The 22840-nt window shown below is 59.7% G+C and overlaps 5 protein-coding genes across 5 annotated transcripts; all 5 read right to left on the bottom strand.

Annotated features, from left to right (window-relative positions):
- Positions 1-717: 717 nt before the first annotated feature.
- Positions 718-4536, bottom strand: LMJF_30_1870 (conserved hypothetical protein; the record flags this gene model as incomplete). Its single annotated transcript, XM_001684738.1, has 1 exon — positions 718-4536. One exon carries the CDS (start codon positions 4534-4536, stop codon positions 718-720), a length of 3819 nt encoding a protein of 1272 aa, XP_001684790.1.
- Positions 4537-5968: 1432 nt separating this feature from the next.
- Positions 5969-7426, bottom strand: LMJF_30_1860 (hypothetical protein; the record flags this gene model as incomplete). Its single annotated transcript, XM_001684737.1, has 1 exon — positions 5969-7426. The coding sequence occupies one exon, from the start codon at positions 7424-7426 to the stop codon at positions 5969-5971; it is 1458 nt and encodes a 485-aa protein (XP_001684789.1).
- A 1718-nt stretch (positions 7427-9144) lies between these two features.
- On the bottom strand, positions 9145-13269 carry LMJF_30_1850 (putative phosphatidylinositol kinase; the record flags this gene model as incomplete). The annotated part of the gene is made up of 1 exon (XM_001684736.1): positions 9145-13269. The coding sequence occupies one exon, from the start codon at positions 13267-13269 to the stop codon at positions 9145-9147; it is 4125 nt and encodes a 1374-aa protein (XP_001684788.1).
- A 3489-nt stretch (positions 13270-16758) lies between these two features.
- Positions 16759-19221, bottom strand: LMJF_30_1840 (conserved hypothetical protein; the record flags this gene model as incomplete). Its single annotated transcript, XM_001684735.1, has 1 exon — positions 16759-19221. One exon carries the CDS (start codon positions 19219-19221, stop codon positions 16759-16761), a length of 2463 nt encoding a protein of 820 aa, XP_001684787.1.
- A 971-nt stretch (positions 19222-20192) lies between these two features.
- On the bottom strand, positions 20193-22061 carry LMJF_30_1830 (putative splicing factor 3a; the record flags this gene model as incomplete). The annotated part of the gene is made up of 1 exon (XM_001684734.1): positions 20193-22061. One exon carries the CDS (start codon positions 22059-22061, stop codon positions 20193-20195), a length of 1869 nt encoding a protein of 622 aa, XP_001684786.1.
- Between the last annotated feature and the right edge of the window lie 779 nt (positions 22062-22840).

Below are 22840 nucleotides of genomic sequence, written 5' to 3'. Positions count from 1 at the left end.
TCAGCACTGGATAGCACAACGGTCACACGCTTCCTACCGCGGGAGAAGAGAAATTTTGTCTTTCCACCCATCATGTCCATTCTCCACCACAGAGCATGAGCCACACCCCACGCCGCCCCCGGCCCTGCCACAGGCCCGTCACACCGTGCGAGGCAGCCTGAGACACATGCTTTAGAGCTGTGCGCCGAGTTAGTCATCTGCATATGGCCTCTGCATCAAGCCCTAGCCGTCTCACACTCCACAGGCCGCCTCACAGCCGCTCGCATCATGCCAGTCGCCACCCCTGGTGCATCCCCCTCGCCGTGGCGCAGGCTCCCCACACCAGTGGGCAGTGCGAGGGCCGGGTGAGGTACGCCCAAGCCACGCTGGCACTCTGCCCATCACGTAGATGGTGCACACGTGTCCACTATCGCAGGCCGCTCCGGCGCAACGTCATCCAGGACCTGGCCTCCAACATCAGCAGCGATGCATCACTCTCACCACGCCCTACGCCATAAGCACTTGGTAGCTCGGCATTGGCAGAGATAGGGGTGGCTCGCCTGGCTTCCTGTCCACACAGAGTCGGGGTGCACTAGGCCCTGAGGATACGACGCGCTGACGGGTGGTCCTCCGGCATCAGGGCGAGAGCATGCAAAGCAGCAAAATGAAGCTCCAGCGTTTCGTTCTCTCGCCACGCCTCTTAACCACCTGCATCCGCGGGCGCCGCAAAGCCCGCACCTAGGTGTGATCGGTGTCGCGCTCGTTGCTGTCTTCGTCGCTTGCGCTGCCGCCTCCGTCACTCTCCGCAGAGGAGTCACTGCGTGTGGTGTACACAGGGATCCCCTGCTGCGTCACCAGCATGTGGTGGTCTGGGTCGCTCTCCGTACCGCCGCTGTCATCGTCGGTGAAGCAGATCCACGTTTCAAGGGCTGGTGCGGGGAACGACAAAGAGCGACAGCGCTTTGTGCCGTCCAGGTGGTGCGCAGGATCCATCGTCGCCGCCGCTTCTTCTGTGGTCGTCGCAACGACTAGCGGAGCAGAACCCTGCTGACAAGACGACTGCGACACGGGTTGCGACACAGTACTTTGACAGTGCTGTGTCGGCCTCGCCATGTGAGAACGATGGGTGGAGGAGTGCCGGGAGCCGTGGCCCCATTCATCATCGCGGACGAGGTCCTCCCGGTCGTCTCTGCCGGGCACTGTGTACGACGCAACGTAGCCGCCATAGCCGTAATGACCAAGCGTGTCCTCAGAGACCTCGGAAGCGTCGTCGAGATCGAGCTCTACAGTGCGTGCCAAGGGGTGCCTCGTGGAAGATGATCTTGTCTGGATCGCGTCGGAGGCGGCCATGTTGAGCGCCATGCGGCTTAGTTCTCCTGGTGATAAGATGATCGGAGAGCGCATGCGCAGAGATCTGGTAGCGACGGTGGTCGAGGGCGTCGAGACGGAGCTGTTGGTGGAGTGGTCGTCGTCGATGCCGCCTGCAGAGGTCGAGGAGGAGAGCACCATCGCCGCACGTGCTCCTTCGCCCCTCAACACCGCCATCGGACGGGCATCGGTCGAATCCAGGGCAATCATCTCCTGCCCGCGGGCACGCTTTCGTTCGCTAGAGCTGCCACCATCATCACCGTGAAGCACCGCTTTCTCGCCATTTTTGGCATCCCACCCATCGGTGGATCTCTGGCTGGCCACCACCGGCGCTCCTTGACTTGCACGCTCACTGCTGTGCTGGGTGGCAACGGGGTTCAGGCTATGGAGGTGGCTGCGAAGCTCATGCTCGGAGGTACAGCGTCTCGACGGCGGCGGAGCGGAGCAGGGCGCGATGAGCGTCGTCTGCTCGTCCGGATGCGCTGGTGCAACTGCATGCCTTGGCTTATGCGGGGAAGGCGACGACAAAGCGAATGCCGGAGCGCTGTCTACGAGAGACAGTGGTGCCACTGGCATTTCGCTGCTTGAGGCCGCCGCACCCTCGCGTCGCACAGACGATGTCGCCTCGCAAGACGGCGTCGATGGATGATCGCTTCTTGCACAACTGCTGCTGCTCATGTTACTGCTGTGTGAAGCGGAGGCAATGCTGCTGTCGGTGCTTGACATCGCTGAGGAGGTGGAAGCTGGAGGTGCAACGGAGGCCCTCGCCACAGACATGAGGAATTCACGAGTGGCATCGCCCGCACCTTGATCTGCCACATCACCGTCGTGCACCTCGCCCGCGCTCGTCACGGCGCCGTCATCACCGCTGCCAAATGCAATCACCTCCTCGTCCTCGACAGATGTGCCGCTGTGAGCCGACCGGAAAAGCGATGCAGTGGAGGAAGGCGAGGTCGCGAAGATCATCCGCTGCGTGGGTTGCTCGTTAATCGCGGTCATCGCTGCTTTGCAAGGCACGGCTACCGGTGACGCGGGAGGTGACAGGGAGAGCTGTGTGCTCGTCCGGTATGTCAAAGGCGTTGCACTGAAACCTGTGTCGGTGAGCATCCTGCCCGCGCCGGAACCGCGGGCGACCGGTGTGCTCCACACCAGGGAGCTGCGCCGCTCCTGCCGCTGGTTACCGCTGCTTCCATCACCTCTGTCCCCGGTGCCTACAACATCGACGTCCACGACTGTCTCCTCGTCCTCGTAGATGAATACGTCGTTCATGTCGCACAAGGAGTCGCGCAGCCCCTCGAGGTTGCCCTGCATGGGCGACAGCGGCGTCGTCGCCTCCTCTCCGTTCATGGAGAAGAAGGCTGTGGAGCCGCCCTGGTCACCAGAAACCTTGCTGCCCTGGTCGTGGTATTGCTCGTGGTCATCCGTGCCATTTTCCGTGCTCATGGGAAGCTCCATTCCTGCTGAGCTGCCGGCGACCCCTACACCGTCAAGTGGCCCTGTCTGCACAGCGCATACGTCATCGTCCTGCGGGCGTGGCGCGCGGTGAGAACTGCTGCTCTCTGCGAAGAGCAACACCACAGACGATGCAGCATCAGACGAAGCAGTTGAAGGCGGCGTCGAGGAGTACCTCGGCATCTGACTGGAGCCTCGACTCCCTGTGAAGGACAGCCGTAGCTCTGACTCGCTCGCAAGCTCGCTTACCGAGATAAGCGTACGCCACTCCGCCCAGCCGTAGGCATCGGCGCCATCGTAGTAGTATTGATCACCGTGATGGTGCGCTCGAAGGCTGACCAGGTGGTCCGAGAGGTCGGATGCAGTCTCTGTGCTTGGACCACCAGCTCTGGCATTGGTGGGTGTAGAAGAGGACTGTTGCTGCGCTTCCAACGGCGATCGAGGAGCCAGTCGCTGCGCGAGCCCTTCCTCCTGCTTGCTTCGCACGGACAGAGGAGCTCTGCATTCAGCCTCCAGCGACACAACCTGTGCAGCGAGAAGCGTCGGTGCACTCTCGCACGGCAGTACAGCCGCCCCCGACTTGGTATCAAGGAGGCGCTCAACGCGAAGGCGGCGCTGCAAGCGTAAGCGGTCTATGATGGCCTCGCGCAAGGTCAGTGGACTCTGCAGCGTCCTAAATGAGTCAGCCTTGTCGAGCGACGTCGGCAGTGGCAGACCCATGCGAAGCGTGTGGTGGTGTGTGCGCACCGTGAATACAGTAGGAGACTTGGACGCCGTCGCTCCTGCTGCGGGCGCCGACGATCGCGCGAGGCTTGACATGAGGCGCTTTGCCCGCTCAGCTGCAGGAAGCATCGTTAGACTGAAAAAGGCCGCGTAGCACGCCCCGCCCTCCACCTCGCCTTCTGCGCCATCATCCTCTGCATTCACGGCACCCACAGATTCAGCCTCGGAAGAGGTGAGAAACATATCAGTGGAATCATGCTGCTGCTGCATCCACTCTTCCACGGACCGCATGGGTGGAGTACTCGCTGAAGGCGCGAAGCATGACTGCAGCGATGACGACGACGGCGTCTGCGAAGTTGTGTCGCTGCTACGAGCCGTCATGCGCTGCAGTTGGTTGATGCAAATCCATGGAGCGTTAGAGGTGATGTTAGACGCAGCTTCACGCGGCGCAGATGAGGCGCCTAGTACAGCCGGGGCTTTGCTCGAGATTGCCGCTGCCTCTGCGACTACCGAAGAAGAGCAGCGAGCGCAACAGCGAAACTGCGCCTTGCAGGGGAGGCACACTGGCGCCCCTTCACATCTGCTTCTGCTCTCCTCCTCATCGGCGGACAAGATTAGTTGCACGTCCTCTGGCGCGCTTAGCCCGGCAGCAGGCGGCGTCAGTGACAAAGACGACGGACTGAGCCGGTGCTCCTCCACAAACGACCTTGTGCGAGAAGCCGGCACATGCAGTACACAGTAGGTCGATAAACGGCCCTCAAGTCCGTCACGAAGCTGGTGGAGCTTCACAGTTCCCGTTTTATGATGCACCGACTGCAGAGACGACGAGGCGATGGACACCAAGGGGATCAGCACATCACCGCGGTAGTCGGCCGAGCGGCTGCGAAACAGAGGATGCCTGGCCTCAGGCCTCCCGTCTGCCTGGGAGGCACGATGCGCTTGGTGGACGCTGGTATCGGAGAGCGGCGCGCACTGAAAGAGCGAGATGCGGACGCACTGGCGCGAAACAGCCATGAGGCTGGCGTTCAATGACGGCGCTTCTGATTAGCAAGCAGTGAAACCGCCAAAGGCACCGCACTTCGATTTCGTTTTCGCTGATTGCTCGCGTGCGAGTGGGGTACGTGCTGTAGCCCTTTGCGTAAAAAGTCTGCTGACAACTGAGAATGGTGGTGGCCACAATGGTGCGGCGAGCTGCTGCTCCACTTGCGTATCTATGGATACGTGTGCGCGTGCCTTTGTGTGCGCTCTCCCAAGTTGGAGTCGCCCTCATCCGCAGGTACACACGCACACGCCGGCCAGTGGCTTGATCTTCAACGACTGCCTTTCTATGATCTACTGTACCACGCTCGCCTGTACGCGTAACTATATGTATATATATATATATATATATATATGTGTGTGTGCCTGGGCATACGGGGAGAGGGGCCTTGTAAAGGGTAGAAGATGGGTAATGGGAGGCGAGAAGATTCGCTAGACGAACAAAATGCGCAGATCGATGACGTGGTCAGTCCCCATCCACAGGTGGAGTGGCGTGTATCGCGTTGCAGCTAGACGTGTCGCCCTCCCCGCTGTTCTTTTTTCGCAGCGTGGCGAATAATGCGCAGCCTTCCTCAGCCTGTGCAACACTGCCGGCGTCACCGCCTCCAAGAACCTCAGCGTAGTCGCACGATGCTTGCGGGCAGTGTCCGCAGTCGCGCGTGCACCCCCCCCCACCACCCCTTCACGGAATACGCCTGTGCGCAGCTCCTCCGACCGGAGAGGGCAAAGGCACATTGAAGGAGAGAAAGACGGACGCGACGTGCGCACAGCCATGAAGACTTGATCGGCTCTCCCTCATCGTTCGACTCGAACGCGAATGGAGCTGTCCGCAGCGCAGCTTTTGCGTTGTGTGCGTTTGTTTTGTTTTGTTTTGTTGTTTCGTTTGTCCTTCAGCCGTATATTTCGCTCATTCTTGTGCCAGCACCGCCACAAGACGGTCACCGGAGACAAAGATGTCGCCCGGTCGGTCGGTCGGTGGGGGGTTGTGGCCATGTGCGGGCACACCTCTCACGACTCCATCAAAAGCGAAACGCATTTAACACATCGGCGAGGCGATCGCAATGGAAGAGCCGTCGAGGTCGGCAGCGAGGCGGCACAACACCCTCTACAGATAAAACGAGGAAGGCGAACAGAAGACAGCGCTTCGGTACACGCGTGGATACCGTAATGTGCAGGGACTCGCACATTACGGTTCGCAGGTCAACCTCGGCAAAGCCCGCGCAGGAAAGGGGAGGGTGGGGTGAAGAAGACGAAGGGTACTGGGGCGAAATCGTTTGATGCGATCCGACAGACCTGCGCCAAGCCTGAGCAAGTCGAGATACGACAAGGACGAAGGAGACAAGGGACACAAAAGCCTGCGAAGCGCTTCGGTGCAGTACCGATGCCCCCCGCTCACGCATCATTGCTTCTACCCCTGAACCATGCGCCGCACACCGCCTAGTGGAGTGACGCCGGAGTAATCGGTTACTGCCAGGCTGCGCTTCGGGGCGGTGTCACCGTCCTCATCAAAGCTGAGCTGGCGAGCCACAACCGCTACAGCCGGCTTTGCAACGGTTCTGGGGGCCCAAGGCGACGTGCCCAAGCGCGCTGCAGCGTCCACCGGGGTCTCTGCGGAGCAGAGAAAAGCATCCTGTCGCGCGTGACTGGGGGATACTAGCTGCCGCTCCGCTGTCGTCACTTCAGTCGCTACGAGCATCTCCTCAACAGCGGGAACTGATGGGGCAGCTGTCACCTGGAGGTACTGGAACCTCGTCGCGGCGGACGGCGTCAACACCTCGTGCGCGCGCTGGACGCTGCTGCTCTCGCTGTGCGCATAGGAGTAAGTGTCGCAGCGGTGATGCTTGCTCGGAAGTTGTGGCGATTGCCGGGGCTCGTGCCGCTGGTACCGGAGATGTTCTTTGGTGCTGCCCTCTTGAGCGATCACTGGTCGCGGAGGCCGACGGCCGCCGCCGGTCTCGGTGGTGCCTCTGCTGTCCCCCGAAGACCTCGGCGACGGCACTTCAGAGACGGAGCTCTGCGACGATACCGAGGACGGTGTTTGCGTGGGATGCAGCTGCACCACCGGCGGTGGGCGTCGGCCACACTTAAACCGGTCAATCATAATCTTCTGTGGGCTTGACACGTAGTTGGCGGCGAAGTGCTTGTGCGCAGCTGGACCCCATCGAATGCATTGCGCCTCACGTTCGCGCAGCGTCACAATCGACCGCGCCGTGCCCTGCCACGCCTCGTTTTCCTCCTCCTCTTCCAAGCTGCTGTCCGCTCCGGTGCTGTTGACTTTGTGCGCCGTCTTCTTGCTGCGCTGCCTAGCAGCGACCGGCGGGCTGCTGCTCTCTTGCGCAGTGTCTGAGACGGCGTCCGAGACACAGCCGAAAGCCGCTGCGTTCTTGATAGGCTCGTCTCTACTAGGCAGGGCCGGACCGTCACAGGCAGCGCCACCGACAGCGACAACAGCAGGTGGTGCAGCGATGCTGATGGAGTTGAACGTCTCCTCGGCGCTCTGCGCTTCTGTGGCCGCGGCTGCCTGCACCGACGAGGATGCCCTCTTCTTCGCCGAAGCACCGTTTCCCGCACAGAAGCGCATGTGCACTGTCTCCTTCATCACCTGCACCACCTGCACCACGCAGTCGTCGGAGAGAAGCTCCACCATGTGAAAGGGCGGCTCGCCGGTCCCGCCGCCGTTGCCTGTCTCGTCATCCTCCAGCGTGGTCGACCGCGCGGCGTCGCTGGGGACCAAAACGTACACGTCCGTGACGGCGATCCCGGAGCGGCAGAGCTGACGCACGACAGCATCCGCCTCCTTCGCTGTACGACGCAGGGAGAGCATGTAGCGCATCATGGCACCCTTGGCCAGCTCACGCACCGTCATCGAGGCGGTGATTGGCACACGCAGCGTCTTGAGCCTCACATCTGCGAAAGGTGATCCTGGCGCCGTGGAGGCGCCCCTCACGTTGATATCCGGTGCCGGTGTCAACGTCACCGTTACAAAGCTCGGCACGGTGACGGTGATGGTGCCAGCCAGAGACGTCATGGATACCGGGGGGGGGGGGAGAGGGAAGTCGAGAAGAAAAGTGGCGGTGCCGCGATGAGTTTGGCAAAGTCGGAGAGACCCGGTGATGTGGCAGGGCCAACGGCAACACTCGTGACGCGCTCGGGTTGCCTTTCTCGGTAGCCTTCTATGAGTGCTTCTGTGTGCGTGCAGAACGTTAATGCACTGTCGCGACAGGCAAGCAGATCAAGACTGCGAGCGGGTCGGTTTGTGCGCGTGAAGGCTTTATCTATGAATGTGGTGCGGATCTGACAGGAGCGCCAGTAGGATGACCTTCGCGGTAGGCTCGTGCACGGTGGTTTCCCCTTAATGTGGGTGTGGGTGTATGCGTGTTTGTGTGTGATGCTTTCTATGGCTGCCGTAGACTCCCTCGAAGAATAGATGACGAAAACAAAAAGGAAAAATGAAGCGAAGAACGGCAGCACCACTGAGGCAGAGCACTGACGGGCACATCGGTGTGGAATCGAGAGACACGGAAGAGGATCACAGCAGGGGGGAGGTAGGGATAAAACGCATGAAGAGGGACAGGAGACCCATCACGCCTGCAGTGATGTACATCAGTGACGCTCGAACAGCTTCAACACTCCTCTCCACGCACACAGTGAGGCGGAGGCGTAGTTGCCCCAGCGTCTGGTCCCCTTCCCGCAAGCCCTAGACGGTAGAAGCACGCGGCAGAATAGCTCTGTGGCGCGGTTCTACGGGACACAAGAAGTCCATGACGAGACCTTCACAGTCGCGAGTGCGCATGTCTCTCGTACGCCCTCACCCCCTTTTTGTGTGCGTGCGGGCGCGCGTGTGTTTGTCTGTTTCTCAGACCGTTTCTTCTCTTCGTTCTTTCGCATGAACAGTCAAGTACACATTGCTACGGAGATGAAGCCGACAAAACAGACGAAGCGAGGTATATATGTATCCTCCACCAGATGGCCACGACCACAAGCAAAAGAGGGCATGGTCGGCAGCGCTCGTCTGAGGTGAACACCACAGAGCGTCTGCGTGTGGTTCACACGAGAGAAAGAGAGAGAGAGAGACCAAGAGAACAAAGACAAGAGAGGAGAGGAGAAGCAGCAATGACTTGTGTGTGTGTGTGTGTGTGTGTGTGTTGGGTGTCTTTGATAGAGGGAAAACAACGAAGGTGGGGTTTGTCTGTGTGTGTGCGTGTCTGTCTGTCTGTCTGTGTGTGCCGTCACCATCAAAACCCCCACCCTTTCGAACAAAAAGAAACGAAAATGCCGATGCTGGGCATTGGTGTCCCGCTCGCCCCTGCAGGCCTCAGCGGCAAGCCCGTGGGGACGTCGCGGGAAACAGCCACGAGAGAAGGGAACGATGGAAACGACACTGCCGGCGGGCGCACGGGAAGGCAACGCGACCGAGACGCGTCAGGTGAAGAGCAGGGGTATGGCGGTATAGTGCGCACTCCTCCACGTCCCCTCACCTTTGTTGCATCAAACCTGATGCACCCGAGCCTTTCTATGCCTCCCCCCTCTTCTGCTGCGCAGACGCGCTCTCCACGTCGAAGACACACATGCGCGCCACTGCCCTCATCCTCCGCGCGACCACCAACTACTCCACATACTCCCCATCATCTTCATGGCGTCCACGCTGCTCTCCGATACTCGCCGCGACACCTGGTCAGCGAACGTGCGCAGCACCTCAGCACTGGAGTGCGTTACGTCCTTGAGGCGACACACATTCACAGATTCCTTCATGGTCGTGCTGAACTTGCTCGCACTCGAAGTTTGCGACGCGTGACGGTCAAAGAGCGTGTTGAGCATATTCAGCATCTCGGCGTCGTTGTACGGGACTGTGTGGCGGTGCACAGCGTAGAGCCAGAGCTCGTAGAAGACGGCAGCGAAGGGGCGCACGTGCACGAACCACTCCGCCGCGGAGCTGAAGAACGCCTCGCGGATCTCGGCGGACGAGGGCTCGGGTGCCTTGGTCGGACTCGCACATGAACCACGGCCGCCACTCCCAGAGGACGCAGGTGGTGAGGCCCAGCCTTGAGCATGTGATGAAGTGGCCGCTGGTGAGGACCCGGCAAAGCAGGAGCATTGCCGCTGCTGACACTGCTCCACGGCAGCCAGGAAGGCGTCGTCGATGCGCACTGTGGATCGCGCCAGCTTCTCCACAAACGTTTTCTCAGAAAAGATAAAGCGGAAATCTATGTGCAGTAGCGCACCGTTCGTGCCGATCAGCACGTTTCCTTTGTGCCGGTCGCCGATGCTGAATATGTAGTTTAAAAGAAGAAACAGCTTTGCGGAGGCAAGAAAGTTGATGCAGCTTCGCGTGCCGCGGTGCAGCACGTAGCTGGCGATGTCCATATTGTCCAGGTTCGACAGCTCGCGCCCCTCCGCCTTCTCAATAAGCCCCGAGTCGCACGAGAGCGGCAGCACACTGTAGTCCAGCATCTCCGCGTTCCCTATCTCACTCGACAGGAGCATCTGCAGCAAGCGGGACGAGATGCACATGAGCTGATCACGCTCGACGTTCTCGCGCTTGTAAAGGAACATGTATTCCTGCGGCAAAGACTCGTGGAGCGCCTCCGGCGAGACGCCGTTCACTGCGGTCACCGGCCTCGTGACAGGTGCAGAGGTTTTGGTAGAGAGATACGTTGATGCCGCTCCGGTGCCTTTCTCTCGCCCCTCGCCGCTTCGCTCCGCGTGTGACTCCCCTGTCGGCAGAGTATGTCGACCGAAGTTCTCGGCCGCCGTCGTCGTGTCGCGCTCAAGGTGCTCGGCGGCTGACCAGGTGCTGAATGCGAGCCACGTGGGCTTGCTCGCCGCGTTCGGCGCCACCTTGACGCCAGAGAGACGAATCGACTTGAGCACAATGTACGGCTTGAACGGGTTTAGTATCGGATGTGGGAGATCAATGTAGGAGTGGTGATAGACTCGCCGTGCCGAGGGCATGGTCGCCTCACCCGGGGCGCCGGTGGCGGATGCGGGTGCCTTGGGTGCGCCGCGTCTGCAGTAGGCGACGATCCAGCCCACCACAGACGTCTGGCTCACGACCGATGACTGTGCGCAGAAGCCGTCAAGCTCGTGAAAGAAGTCGAGTGTCGCCACGACGCGGTCGCGCGCTACAGGGTCTTTGCGTCCTACTTCCGCTACAATGCGCGTCCGCCACAGGCCAAACAGGTCCTCGTCGTAGCCGTAGTACGAGTAGGTGGACTGCAGCGACAGGAGCATGATGAACACCAGGGAAAGGCTCGAGCCTGCCACGGTCGGAATGACATGTTCGAGCAACTGCTGAAAGCGGCGGCGCTGCGCGGGCACCAGTGCATCCTTGTGCAGCATATCCAGCAGCCACACCGTAACCACTTGCCCCTCCGTCACATCCGACAGCATTGGCAGGGGAAGCGGCGCCGTCGTAGGCGGCGACGACGTCCGTGCAGCGAAGGCAGCGGCGGTGGCTTGATTCGCCTCTGCCAGGCGCTTCCACAGCGGCGTCGTGCTTAGGTACACGCGCGTCATGCGCTCCAGAGCGCTGGCCACGTAGGCGTCGTACACCTTCGCCGGCGCGGCACACAGTAGCTCCGCACACTTCACAAAAAAGTAGCTCGAGCCGATCTTAGAGCAAAAAGCGGTGCAGAAGAGGTGCCAGTGGCTGAAATTGGGCACCACCGGCAGCTGAAACGAGTGGTGCTTCGACTCCACCGCTGAAGCAGCGGACGACGACAGACTGGGCAGACTCGTCAGCACCGTATCTGCGCGATTCAGCACTGAGCTGCTCAGGCGCCAAATGAAGTAGTAAGACGCATCCGGCACCCACAGATTCTCCGTTGCGATGAACTTCAGCAGCAGCAAGGCCGCCTCCGGGTGATGGACGACCGGGATGGACGATGTCGGGCCGTCCCCGAGAAGGAGAAAGAGGCTGTTCTGGAGCAGAATGCCGACCGGTGTCTTGACAGAGTGCAGGTTAGCGTCGCAGTTGTGCAGAAGCAGTCGATACTCGCTGATGCACAGCTCTGCCGCCTCGCGCCACTGCTCATTCACGGTGCGGCAGAGCACCAAGTCGCTAAATCCCAGCCCGGCGAACGCGAAGAGGGCCCCCAGGTAGTGCAGCTGGCTGACGGTTTCGTATTCCTTGTAGCAGGTGTCGCAGACGAGGCGCTCCTCCGCCTCGTCGGAGCTGCCGGGCTTCGCCAGCTTCGCGAAGGAGTAGTGGGCCCGCCTTGTGATGCAGAACACACACAGGCGAATGCCGCAGCTGCGGCAGTGGTGTGCGCGGGTGCCGAGGGGGCGCGAGAGACTGATAAAGGCGCGCCCGCAGCTCGGGCACGAGTCGGACGACTCATCGTCCTTTTGCCAGCTCGGATTGTGCAACAGCTTCGTGAGGCCGAACGTGTTCAGCTCGTTCTCCTCTGCGACGCCGCCGACGGTCGCACGGGCGGCGGCGCTGCCGCCCCCCTTGCCCGCAGCGCCGGCTCCACCTGCACCTGCGGCTCCGTTGCCACCTGTGCTGCTGTTGGCGTTGCCGCCAATGCTGCTACTGGGTCTCCCGCGAAGGCGCGCGTTGGCGACGTAAGACAGTGTCGCGTCGACGAGTCGAGACACATGCGAGCTCTCCTGCTGCGGGGCTACGCCGCGTGAAGGGAAAAGGTGCTGGTCATCCTTGATCTTCTCGCTGACCCAGCGCAGCTCAAGGTTCGACTCGGAGCGGGCACCAGAACGGTAAGGCTCGAGCGCCTTCAGATGAAAGCCGGACCACACCGCCTTGCGGAACTTCACGCAGTCCTCGACGCGCAGGCCGGAAAACCCAGACGCGATCTTTTGCGCCAGCGCGCGGCAGTGATCCCGGTAGACGTCGGCGAAGAGACGACCGCACAGGTGGAAAGCGGCACTGTAGCCGCTGTGCACGGAGTATTTACGCCGTGGCGGCGGCCCTGTCGCCGAGGCGGCAGCGATGGTGTTGCTGAGGAGCGACGCCACACCGCCCGCCGCAGCTGACGCGAGGCCTTCGCCTCTCCTGGGAGAGCAGGCGCCGACGCCAGCGTTGCCCATCACGCCAGAGCCCACACTTGCCGAGGCGGGCGTGCACGCTGAGGCGCCTTGCGGGTTCGGGTCGAGGTGATACGCCACACTTGACACGCGGAAAAAGAAGTCCGAGTTCTCGCTCAGAGTCTCCCGCAGCGTCTCCTCGAGCTTACGCGGCACCGGACCGCCGGCTGGCGAGCAACTGTTGAGGCAGCACATGGGGGGAATACCGAAAACTCCGCTGTGGATGGCACCGGAGCCTGATACTGCACCTCCCGCGCCGCACGATCCTGCCGTCGCAGCGGCGGCGGCGGGGTCGCCATGCACGCCACACCTTCCGATACCAACGCCGCCGCCACTGGTGTTCGTCCCGCGTCGCGCTGCGTACGCTTGCCGCAGTCGCTCGCGCTCGTACGCGTCCAAACACTCGACAAACTCCTGCATCTCAAAAGGCAGCGAGCCGTCCGACTCAGCCGCCGGGACGACCGTGTTGCTCACGATGCACAAAAAGACCGGATCCTCAATGTGGATGCGAAAGCGCGTGTGACTCACACGGTCGTAGACGCCAAGCCATACAGATCCAATGCAGTTTGTCGGAGGTGGGGTCGCCGGGCAGACGGCAACGGGGTTCTCGGTGCGGGCGGTAGTAGCGGCTTCCGCCGCGGCGGTTGCTGCTGGGGCGTCGCTCATCCTGCTCTACGCAGACAGCGTCTCTTTCAGGAGCTCTGAGCGACCCCAACGCTCTCCAAAGAGTGCGTGGGAAGGGTACTGCGAGCGCTTAGCCACACTAAAAGGTAGCTGGCGTGCCTCGCGCCGTGCCAAGACTGCGATCCGTCCGCAACGCTGATGATGGCTACAACAGCCCTCAACAAATCGAGGTGTACCAAGACAGGGAACAATTAAAGGAAACAGACGAAAACAAGAGAGCGGCGGCGATCAGACGGGTGAGGCGCCGGCACGCAGAGGCGGAGCGGGAGCAGCAGCAGAAGGCGAAAAGGGGAAAGTATGGAGTGACACAAATGCACACACACGCAGAGACACACACAAAAAAGTACTCAGTGGGCACAGGCGCAAAAAAAAAAAATCTGATGTTAGGAATAAGGGCTAAGAAGATGTGTCACGCCGACAAGAGAGAGGGAGAAATAGACGGCTGTGACGGTACGCGCACACTTGCAAGCACACGAACAATCTGAAAAGGGAGAGCAGGTAATGTACGAGCTCAAGAACATCGAAGAGGTACAAGAAAAAGACGCTGATGTGAAGATCAGCGTGGAGGCAAAGGGCAAAGGTGGCAGACAAGGATGGAGAGAGAGAGAGGGGGGGAGGGCGATGACAGTGTACTTCGCCGTTGTCAAGATCGCGCACTCGAAAGCTTCGCCAGCGCTACCGCCGAAAAGCTGAAACAAAGAAACAAGAGACTTGCAAAAGAAGAAACGAGCGTATTGGTGATCGAGTCAAGAGTGTCAGCAAACAATACAGATCCAAGCCGAAAACGTCGATGAGAGCAGCAAACGAAAAACGAACTGTAAACACACACACACACACCGGCAGGAAAGGTAAGAGATGGAGAGAGCACGTTCTATCAAGCAGAGACGATCTACTGCAGAAGCAACAGCAAGCATCAGCGACTGCTACCGTGCAGCGAGCAATAGGCGTGACACCAGACGAAGTACGAGTAGGCGACAACCATACAAGCAAGAAGAAGGGGTGGCAGGTGGTGGGTAATAAGGCAAACAGCAAAAAAAAAAAGATGACGCCGAAAAGGAAGCAGTGAAATCGTCCAAAGAGACAATGGCCAGCAACAGAGAGAGAGCAGCGACTAATCTTGGATGACGCAAGGGACAGATAAACGGCAGCAGCACAAGGAAAGAAAAAGACGCTTGCAAAAAATCACGCTACGTAGTTTGTGCACAGTCCAGACGCCCCTCCCCCCCCCACCCGCACCCACGCACGCACACACACACACACACACACAAAGACGCACCAAACGAAAAGAGAAACCGGATGAAACTCCAACAAGGGAGCCAACGCCGGCAGCGGCAGAGATGAGAGGAAAAAGGACAAGAAGGCAGGGAAGTACGGAAATAGAGTTGCGAGATAGAAGGTACTGAAGCGTTGCGGGGAGGAAGGGAGGGAGGGAAGGGGGGAGAGCAAGCAAAAGAAAAAGACCGGCGACGATGACGAGGAGGAAAAGAGGGAGGAGGGAGGCAATACGAAGCGAGCGCAGCAGAGCAAACTGAGAGAGACAATCAAAAGAGAACACTGTGACCACACACTCACACACGCACGCGCCAAAAAAAGGAGAGAAGTAAGATGTGCCACCACCACCACCCCCTCCAGAAAGGGTGCAGACAGGCCCGGAGACGCGAAAATACAAATCGAAGGAGCAGGACGCAAACGGGAAAAAAAGGAGGGGAGAAGCATCAGTGGCGTATCTCTGCAGAGGGTGATATGTACATGAGACAACAACACCAATCACACACTCGACAGCAAAAAAAAAACAGCGACAACAAAAAAAGAAGAATACAGCTAGCAACACAGAGAGAGGGAGGGAGGGAGGGAGTGCGAGAGGGAGCCTTTGACACTGCTTTCAGAAAAACAGAGAAAGTGCGAGAGAGAGCAAAAGTGGGAAGGCACACACACACACACAAACACGCAAAGGAAAAACTACATAAAACTGTAAACATAAACGCGACACGGCTGTACAACAAAGAAAGGGTCCGAGCTTATATGGGTGGGCTCCTGTAGCCACGCGCTCCCTCCCACGACATGCAGAACAAAAAACGAAGAAAAAACGGAGAGCGAGGCAAGATGCACCACCACAGCCAGTACCCGCAGCAGCACCAACAGCAGTACAGGAAAGCAGGAAGAAAAAAGGGGAGCACGGGAGAGAGGAAAGATCAGAGAGAGAGAGAGAGAGGGAGATGGGCAGAAAGCAGCTGCGAAAGCAACCGCGAAGGTGAAGAAAGCAGAAAGCCGAACAGAGAAAGTAAGGCCCGTTGAGATCCACCGACACACACGAAAGAGAGGGGAGGAGCCTCCTTTGTGTGGGTGCGGCAGGGGGAGAGAGAGAGGGACTGCGCGTGTACTGGTGTGCACTTAAAGCAAAAAGTGGGAAGTCGGAGAGGGGGGAAAGAGGCAACTGCAGCAGAAGAGAAGGGTGTGGGAGGAGGGCGCAATCAGCGTCTCACTGGGGCATACCCGCCGCCGCTCTGCCTTCTCCCTCCTGTCGATGACGCCCCGCTCACCTGTGCACACACACAGCCAGCAAGAGCGGCAATGATACACCAACTGATTGCAAGCCAGAGCGACGTGTTACCTAGCCAAAAAAGGGGGAGAAAAAAAAGGCCCCACTCGACACGGCCAAGCTGTAGAGAGAGGGGCGGGGGAGAGGGGGAGAGGTGCTGCGTCGAACTTTTGCCTTGTTCTTTGACTCCTCTTTTTTGTGTGTGTTTTTTTTGTTTTTTTTTGGCTTTCACTTCTGTTATTTTTGGGGTGGTGTGTAGGGGGAGGGGGGAAAAGGGGGTCGGTGTTTCTCTTTTTTGTTGTTTGCCTGACGCGGAGACACGAGACGAGCAGAAGGTGGTTAGAGGAGACACCGCGAAGCAGGCATGTAGTAGTTATAGTCGTAAAGGGAGGAAAGTGACGTGAAGACAGACAGAGGAGGAGAGATTCAAGAGAGCATTGTCAGAAGAATCCACAGCTACTGCGCCATTGGGCCATTCGTGCAGCACACACGCATGCGGGTGGTGGGAAGCGTGTGGCTGAAGCGAAGTAGTTGTGGGTCAGTGATGCGCACTGCGGCGGGGTCTCTCTGTTTGCTGCTACGCTACCGCGTGAAAGACGCATGCCTTCGGCGCCCGGCACGGGCGGGTAGCGACTCCATTTCGCATGGCGGTTTGTCCTTCTGTCTGTCGTTTGTCCGTTCCCTTCCTCTATACATGCATGTCCTTCACGATGTGTTGCACAGCAGCTAACAGGAAAACAAAGAGGGCATTGTGGGAGTGATCGGGTTTCCGTCCCACTGTAGCTGCTCTGCATGCGCGCAAAAAGACAAGGACGAATGCGATGAAAGAGAAGCAGGGTGTTCCGAGCGCAGCGGCACGCACATCCACAAGCGCGCACGTCCCGAAGCACAGCACACCTCGAGCCCAGACGACGACGAAGCACCCACGCCGGTCATTCCATCTTTTCTTGCTTCACACGGGTATCTGCCTCCACTTTCGGCTCAACCTTCACATACAGTGTGGCGTCGCTGTCGTGCATCGCCAAGTTCACAAATAGGGCCGGTGCGTAGCGCCAGAGGAGGTGCGCGTACACCAACGCCGGCGAGTCAGTCCACTCCGTCAGCGAATTCAGCACATCTGCATCGCTAGCAAACGGTGCTCTGGGGAGGATGCGACCTGCCGTGTCATGCTCCCACAGGTCGCGATGCTCAGCAAACAGAGGATGATCCTCGGCAAGGGTTGACCTCCAGCGCGTGCGACGCTGGCGGCGTGTGTACAGAGGGGGAGGGTCGGTACCTTCGGCCAAGAGTGCTTGCACGTTGACGCCGGCGAGATTCAGCACTGGCCGGGAGGAAGCTGGCAGAAAAGAAGCAGGCGCGCCCGCCTCCTTCGTCAGAGCCCCTGGCCCTGAATCCTTTCGCGACGCCGCTGCTGTCCCCTGCGCACCACGACGGCCCCTCTTCGGCTTGCCGTTGTGCACGGCCGCTGTCGTTGTGGAGGTCTCGGTGGTGGGGTTGCTGCCTGGTAATGGGGTAACGGTGGTACGAGCCACCGCAGCGCTCGCGCCTATCGCAACAGGCGACGGCGGCGACGTCACGGACGCCTTTTTACCGCTACAGGCCACCACAGGTGCCTCTGTCTGGCACGAATCTTCTGTTGTTTCGGCCTGCGCTCCGTAATCTGCAGGCACACGGCGCAAGCCATACTGGACATCCCCTGGAAGCTCCTCCGGCGTATTCGATATCGTCAAGGCGCAAACGTCCATGTCACCAGCGTCTCTTTCGTGCGCCACCACAGGCGGTGGTAGCACATCCAGCCGCTGCTTATCCGACGCCCCCTCACCACCGCTCCCCCGCACCGCGGCAGACACCGCCGCCGGTGCGTGAGTCTTGATCAAAGTGGGTGCATGGCAGATCTCTCTACCCGCGGCTGCTGTCGCATGCCGTAGACCACTTTCAGGCGGTGCAGACAAAGAAAGAGCCGGCTCCACTTCCTCGACGACTTTCACCTCACTGCCTGCCCCTTGGGCAGGACGACGCGGCTGCCGGTTGGGGACCGCCAACGCAGCTCGACGACGCTTTCGCGAAGCGGGTGGCACCTTCTCAGGTTCTTGTATCACTGGCGGCTCCACACTTACCATGAGCCAACGGCAATCATCATTCCCATCCTGCCGAGCACCATCAATCTCTGAGTTGATTGACACGGTTGGTATTGTCAGTTTCCCCGGTGCAGCCGCTGGTCGCGTCAGTAGCGGCGTGGTCCTCTTGGGTGCCTCGAATGACGCCCCACCCTCGGCCTGCGGACCGGCCCCTGCGTTCACATTGACGGCTACAGAGCTGAGCGACAAGGCAGGCTCTGCTATGGCAGCGTCATCAAGCGCCACACGGGCTTCCGTCGTGCCTAGAAGAACCCCGCCTCCTGAGACGCAGTGGTCGCCATTCCCAGCCCTGGGCAGTGGTACCGCTACCGTGTCCTCCTCTGAGGTGCTAGCGGGCTTGGCATCAAGTGCCATTGGTGTTGCTGGTAGCGAATGGGTAGCGCTCTGGCCTCCAGGAGATGCCGCTGCGCCGCATATCGGTGGCGAAGTGACCGCACCTTCAATAGACGGTGAGAGGCCCAGGCGGAAGCGCTCCTCTCGAGTGGCAGGCGCTGTGTAGTCGCAAGCGACAATGCGCGTTGCCTCGGCTGTCGCCCGCGGCTGCGACAAAGGCGAAGAAGCAGACGTGGTCGACGGGGTGCCTGCTGGAGACGAACCAGGGATGTCACTATGGTGCTCTTGATCCGCAGCTACAACCGGCGCGAACGGGACCGGGGACTCTGGTGACGGCGCCAGCGCAACTGTGGGCAGTGAGCTCGCAACTCCCTGCTGCGATGTCGATGCGTCGCTGGCGACGCTAGGGGACGCCACGGAAGACGGTACCCTCAGCGGCGACGACCGTGGAGCCGCCAACGTGTCGCCAGGATCGTCATGCGAGGGGGAGATTGAGGTGGGCAAAACCGTTTGCGGCAGCATAGCGCAGCTCGCAGACACCGTTCCGATCGCATTCGAGATGAATCCGCGCAGCTGCACCACGTCGATACTCGGCAGAGGCTGCAGGCTAGGCAAGGCCTCCGGAGCTTGATACGGCGCATCCGCGGCCGCCGCTATCGTCGTCGTGACCGTTGAAGGATCCGATAGTGGGGCAGTAAGAGACCACAAGCCGTCGTGTAGCACGGGCGGCGCACTGGCGTCAGCGTCACCGTCGGTCAAAGAGCAAGCAGAGGCGGACGTCGTCACTGATGTAGTCGCCGTAGTGTCTTCTATATCTGTCGCTGATGATAGCGGCCAAGCAGCAAGAACGGCAGCGCTGCCGGACGATGACGGCGCCGACGCACACCCCGATGCCGTGGATGATGCTAATGACGACTGACTCATGTGTGCGCAGGAGATGCAGAAAGCGACTGAAGAAAAAACAAGAAAGCAGACGCTTGTGGACGTCTTCTGCTCTGAAGGCCCTGCAACCACCTAAGCTGCAGCTACGAAACGCATCGACGTGTGTGTGTATGTGTGTAGACACAGGTAGGGCAGTGGTCAAGAAGGCAGAGGACAGGCGTTAAAGCAATATATATATATATATATGTGTGTGTGTGTGTAAAGTAGGAGAAGGCAGGAGGGCACCCGCAGCGAAAGACCGACAGCATGGGGAAAAAAGGGGGAACAGAGACGCAGGCGATATATCGACACAAACACCTGAAGAAGGCGCGTGGACGGTGTCAGAGTTCAAAGCATTTACAGGCACTTGCACATTGAGGAGCCCTTTTTTCCATTTGTCTGTGTCGACGTGCATACTGGATGTGCGAGAAACAGGGATCAGTAAGCGTGAAGCCTGCAACGGCTGCGGGGCATCATGATGTTCGCGTCAGCATTACGCGGCCTCCGTAGGCCCTCCCCCTGCAGCCTCGTAGGTACAGTCCTGCGCACCGATTGTGCCGCATACCCATTACACTCTCTTCACCCAGGGGCAGGCGTGAAGGGGCATGTGCGCTTCTTTGCTGATCCCTTTGTTTTTTTTTTCGCTGCTCTTCGTAGGCGACGCCGAACCTGCGCACCACACCACCACTCTCATCAACTAAGAAAGCAAGCGGAATACATCGAAGAACCGCGAGCTCGCACAGGTGCGTTGGAGCTCTTTCCGACTCGGTAGGTGCTCATCTCATCGTCACGGCAACGCACTCAACGCGCAGCAAGCGCAAAGTCACAAGAAAAGCTCATTGCTAAGCAAGCTGTGTGTGGCATGACCACAAGCGCACCACGGCTCCTCTTCCTCCCCAAACCCGCCTCTTCTTCTCTCGCTTTGTGAGCCGTCGCGCCACGTTTACCGGGACAGAGCTGGCCGAGCGTGGTGGTCAGCGCCGGCGCTGCTGCAGACGAAGATACTCCTTTGCGGTCACCACGTGGCCGCGAGCATCTTGGATTTCCTCGTTGTCGGTGTTGTCTCGCAGTCGTTTTCGAAAGCCGCTCTCTCCACCGGTGAGCTGCTCCCGCATCTCGACCACCTGTCGAATGGAGGTGATACCTTCGTAGCTCTTCAGGTGGTGCATTACGCCGAGGCGGCGCAGACCCTCCGCGTGGCGCTCCGCGCCAAAGTGCTCGCGAAACACCTTCGGGCCCTTGTAGATAGTGCCACCGCACACGTCGCAGCGGAACATCTTGTCCAGCTGATGCAGCTGTGCGAGCCAGCGGGGAATGGGCTCGCCGTTCTCACCGATCAGCTGTTCCTCTTCCTCCTCTAGCGGCAGCTCTGGTGCAGCCGGGGCTGCCGCGACGGGCGCCGGCGCACTCGCCTTTCCGTGCCGGCCACGGCGACTGCCTTTGCTGTCCTCGAGAGCGAGCTTCAAGTTATACTCCGCCGCGTGGGCCACGGTACCCTCCATCGTGTCTGCCGAGTTCTTGCGCACCTCCTCCAATGAGTCGAGGAATTCTTGCTCGGCCACCTCGCGGTCATTCTCCAGCTCCTCTAAGGTGCGGCTGTAGTCGCGCAAAAGCGACGTGTTGGTCGTCTCCAAAGTGGTGTAGAGGAACGACTGCAGCAGAGCGGCGGCCTTGGCCTCCATGAGGCACACCATCTTCACGTCGGCGACGCTTGTGGGGAGCTTAGACGTCGACGCCACGGCACCGTCGGAGGTGCCGCTCGCCTGCCCCACGTCCTCTATCAGCTTCTCTATCAAGGGCAGCGGCCACAGGCTAAACTTTTTGACGTGCTGCCGCAGCGATGGCGGGATCGCGAGTCCGCAGGCAACCTTGTTCCCCACCGCAATGCGCACCGGCGCTGCCGTTTGGCCCTTGGACGACGATCCTGCTGCGCCGCCTGCCTCCCTCTCCTCCACTCGCTCATCTTCTACATCTTGCACATCAGCTTGCTCATCCTCTGTGGATGCAGCCGCCGTCGTCGCCGCGACGCTCGTAACTTCTGCTTTGACCTCCACAAGGGATGCCCAGTACTTCTCCGCATCACTCTCCACCTCCGCCATGAGACGCTCCAACGCAGCCGGCTTAAGAGGGTGGATGCGACGGTAGAAGCCCTCCAGGTAGGCGAGCAGCTCCGCAACAAACGGCTTGTAGAGGGCAAAGCCTACAATCTTGCGGTGTGCCTCGACCTCGTGCAACAGCAGCTGCGGCAGCGCCTTTGTGAAGCTGAAAAAGTCCAATCGACCAGGCCACATCGACGACCATTTGAGAACTGAGGATGGCGACAGCGGAGCCAACTCCTTCTTGACTTCCGCCGACGCCGAAACACACCCCTCCGCCAGCGTCTTTGTGTGCACCATGAACGCGCTGTAGCGGTTGTAGTGCGCGTCCATATCGAAGCAGGCCCCGTAGCGTTCGTGGACGGTGAAGATGTCATCGAGCAGCCTTGGGCTAGGCACGGCGAGCTCATCTTTTACGGGTGGCAGATCACGGTAGATGTGGTGATACTCACGGATGTCGGCGATCTTCGCCTCGAACTCCTTGACCGCCGCCGCGATGTTGTCTGGGCTCTCCGCCGGCGCATTCTGGACCTGCACAATGTCGTCCTCGTCCAAGTACACGTCGAGCAGCTTCTCCGCGGTGGAACGGACGATTCCAACCTGCTGCAGAGTGAAGTGGTCGAGCAGGATGCGGTGCCTTTCGTTTTCGATGGACGCTGCAAATAGGTCTTGCTGCACGATGGAGTCGATGCAGCGTTCGATGTCTGCCTCCAATGCCCGGATACGCTCCAGCACGTTGGTCTGCATAATGCGCAGAGACAGAAACAAGAAAAAAGAAAGGACGGGCGCAGTAACGGGTCTCGTAGTTACGGCTCTCAATGATGCGGTCGATTAGGATACTCTGGTAGCGAAGGGCGCTTCACGTATTACAGGGGCCCCGACAGCTTATTGCCCGCTCGCCACTTATGAATTACGAAGAGAGAAGCGCAAGAGCGCGCACGCACCACAGAAGACAGCCACCAGGAAACCGGTGTCGTATGTTGGTGCGACCTCTCTGCCTTGATCACCGCGCGCGAACGTGTGGACTTGTTTCATGAGGAAGATGGCCAAGGTGGGAGAGGTGAAGTGAAAGGAACGCAATAAGATACAGAGTCAGTAAGAGTGCCGCGGAACGACGGGGGTTGAGACGATGGAGAGAGAAGCGCATCCCAGCATGGGACCAAAGTAGCCATACTTGTTGGATGAAGGCAGCGCATGGTGATGCGACGAAAACGGCAAGGAACCATTTCCATCCGATCAGGGGCTCATTGCCTCCCTTCCCCCCTCCCCACCAGAGGGCACATATGGTGACCAACAACTGTATTCAGTGTGCGCGCCGTGGGTGCCGCCACAGCGCGGTAGAAAGACGGCGTCGGAAAGGTCGTCCGCGAGGCATCACGCATGTTCTGCAACACCACCTCGCAGCTTCACCCTTCGGGCATGCCATCAGATGCGTGCGTCGCCTCTGCTCTCTCTCTCTATAGCAGCCTCACTGCACGCTTGCCCGGTAGAGCGCCCACACTATTGCTCATAATACATCCTTGTTC

This window comes from Leishmania major, chromosome 30 (assembly GCF_000002725.2).
Source record: "Leishmania major strain Friedlin complete genome, chromosome 30".
NCBI lineage: Eukaryota > Euglenozoa > Kinetoplastea > Trypanosomatida > Trypanosomatidae > Leishmania > Leishmania major.
The sequence above is the reverse complement of the archived record's forward strand: the minus strand, read 5'-3'. Positions and strand labels throughout refer to the sequence as shown.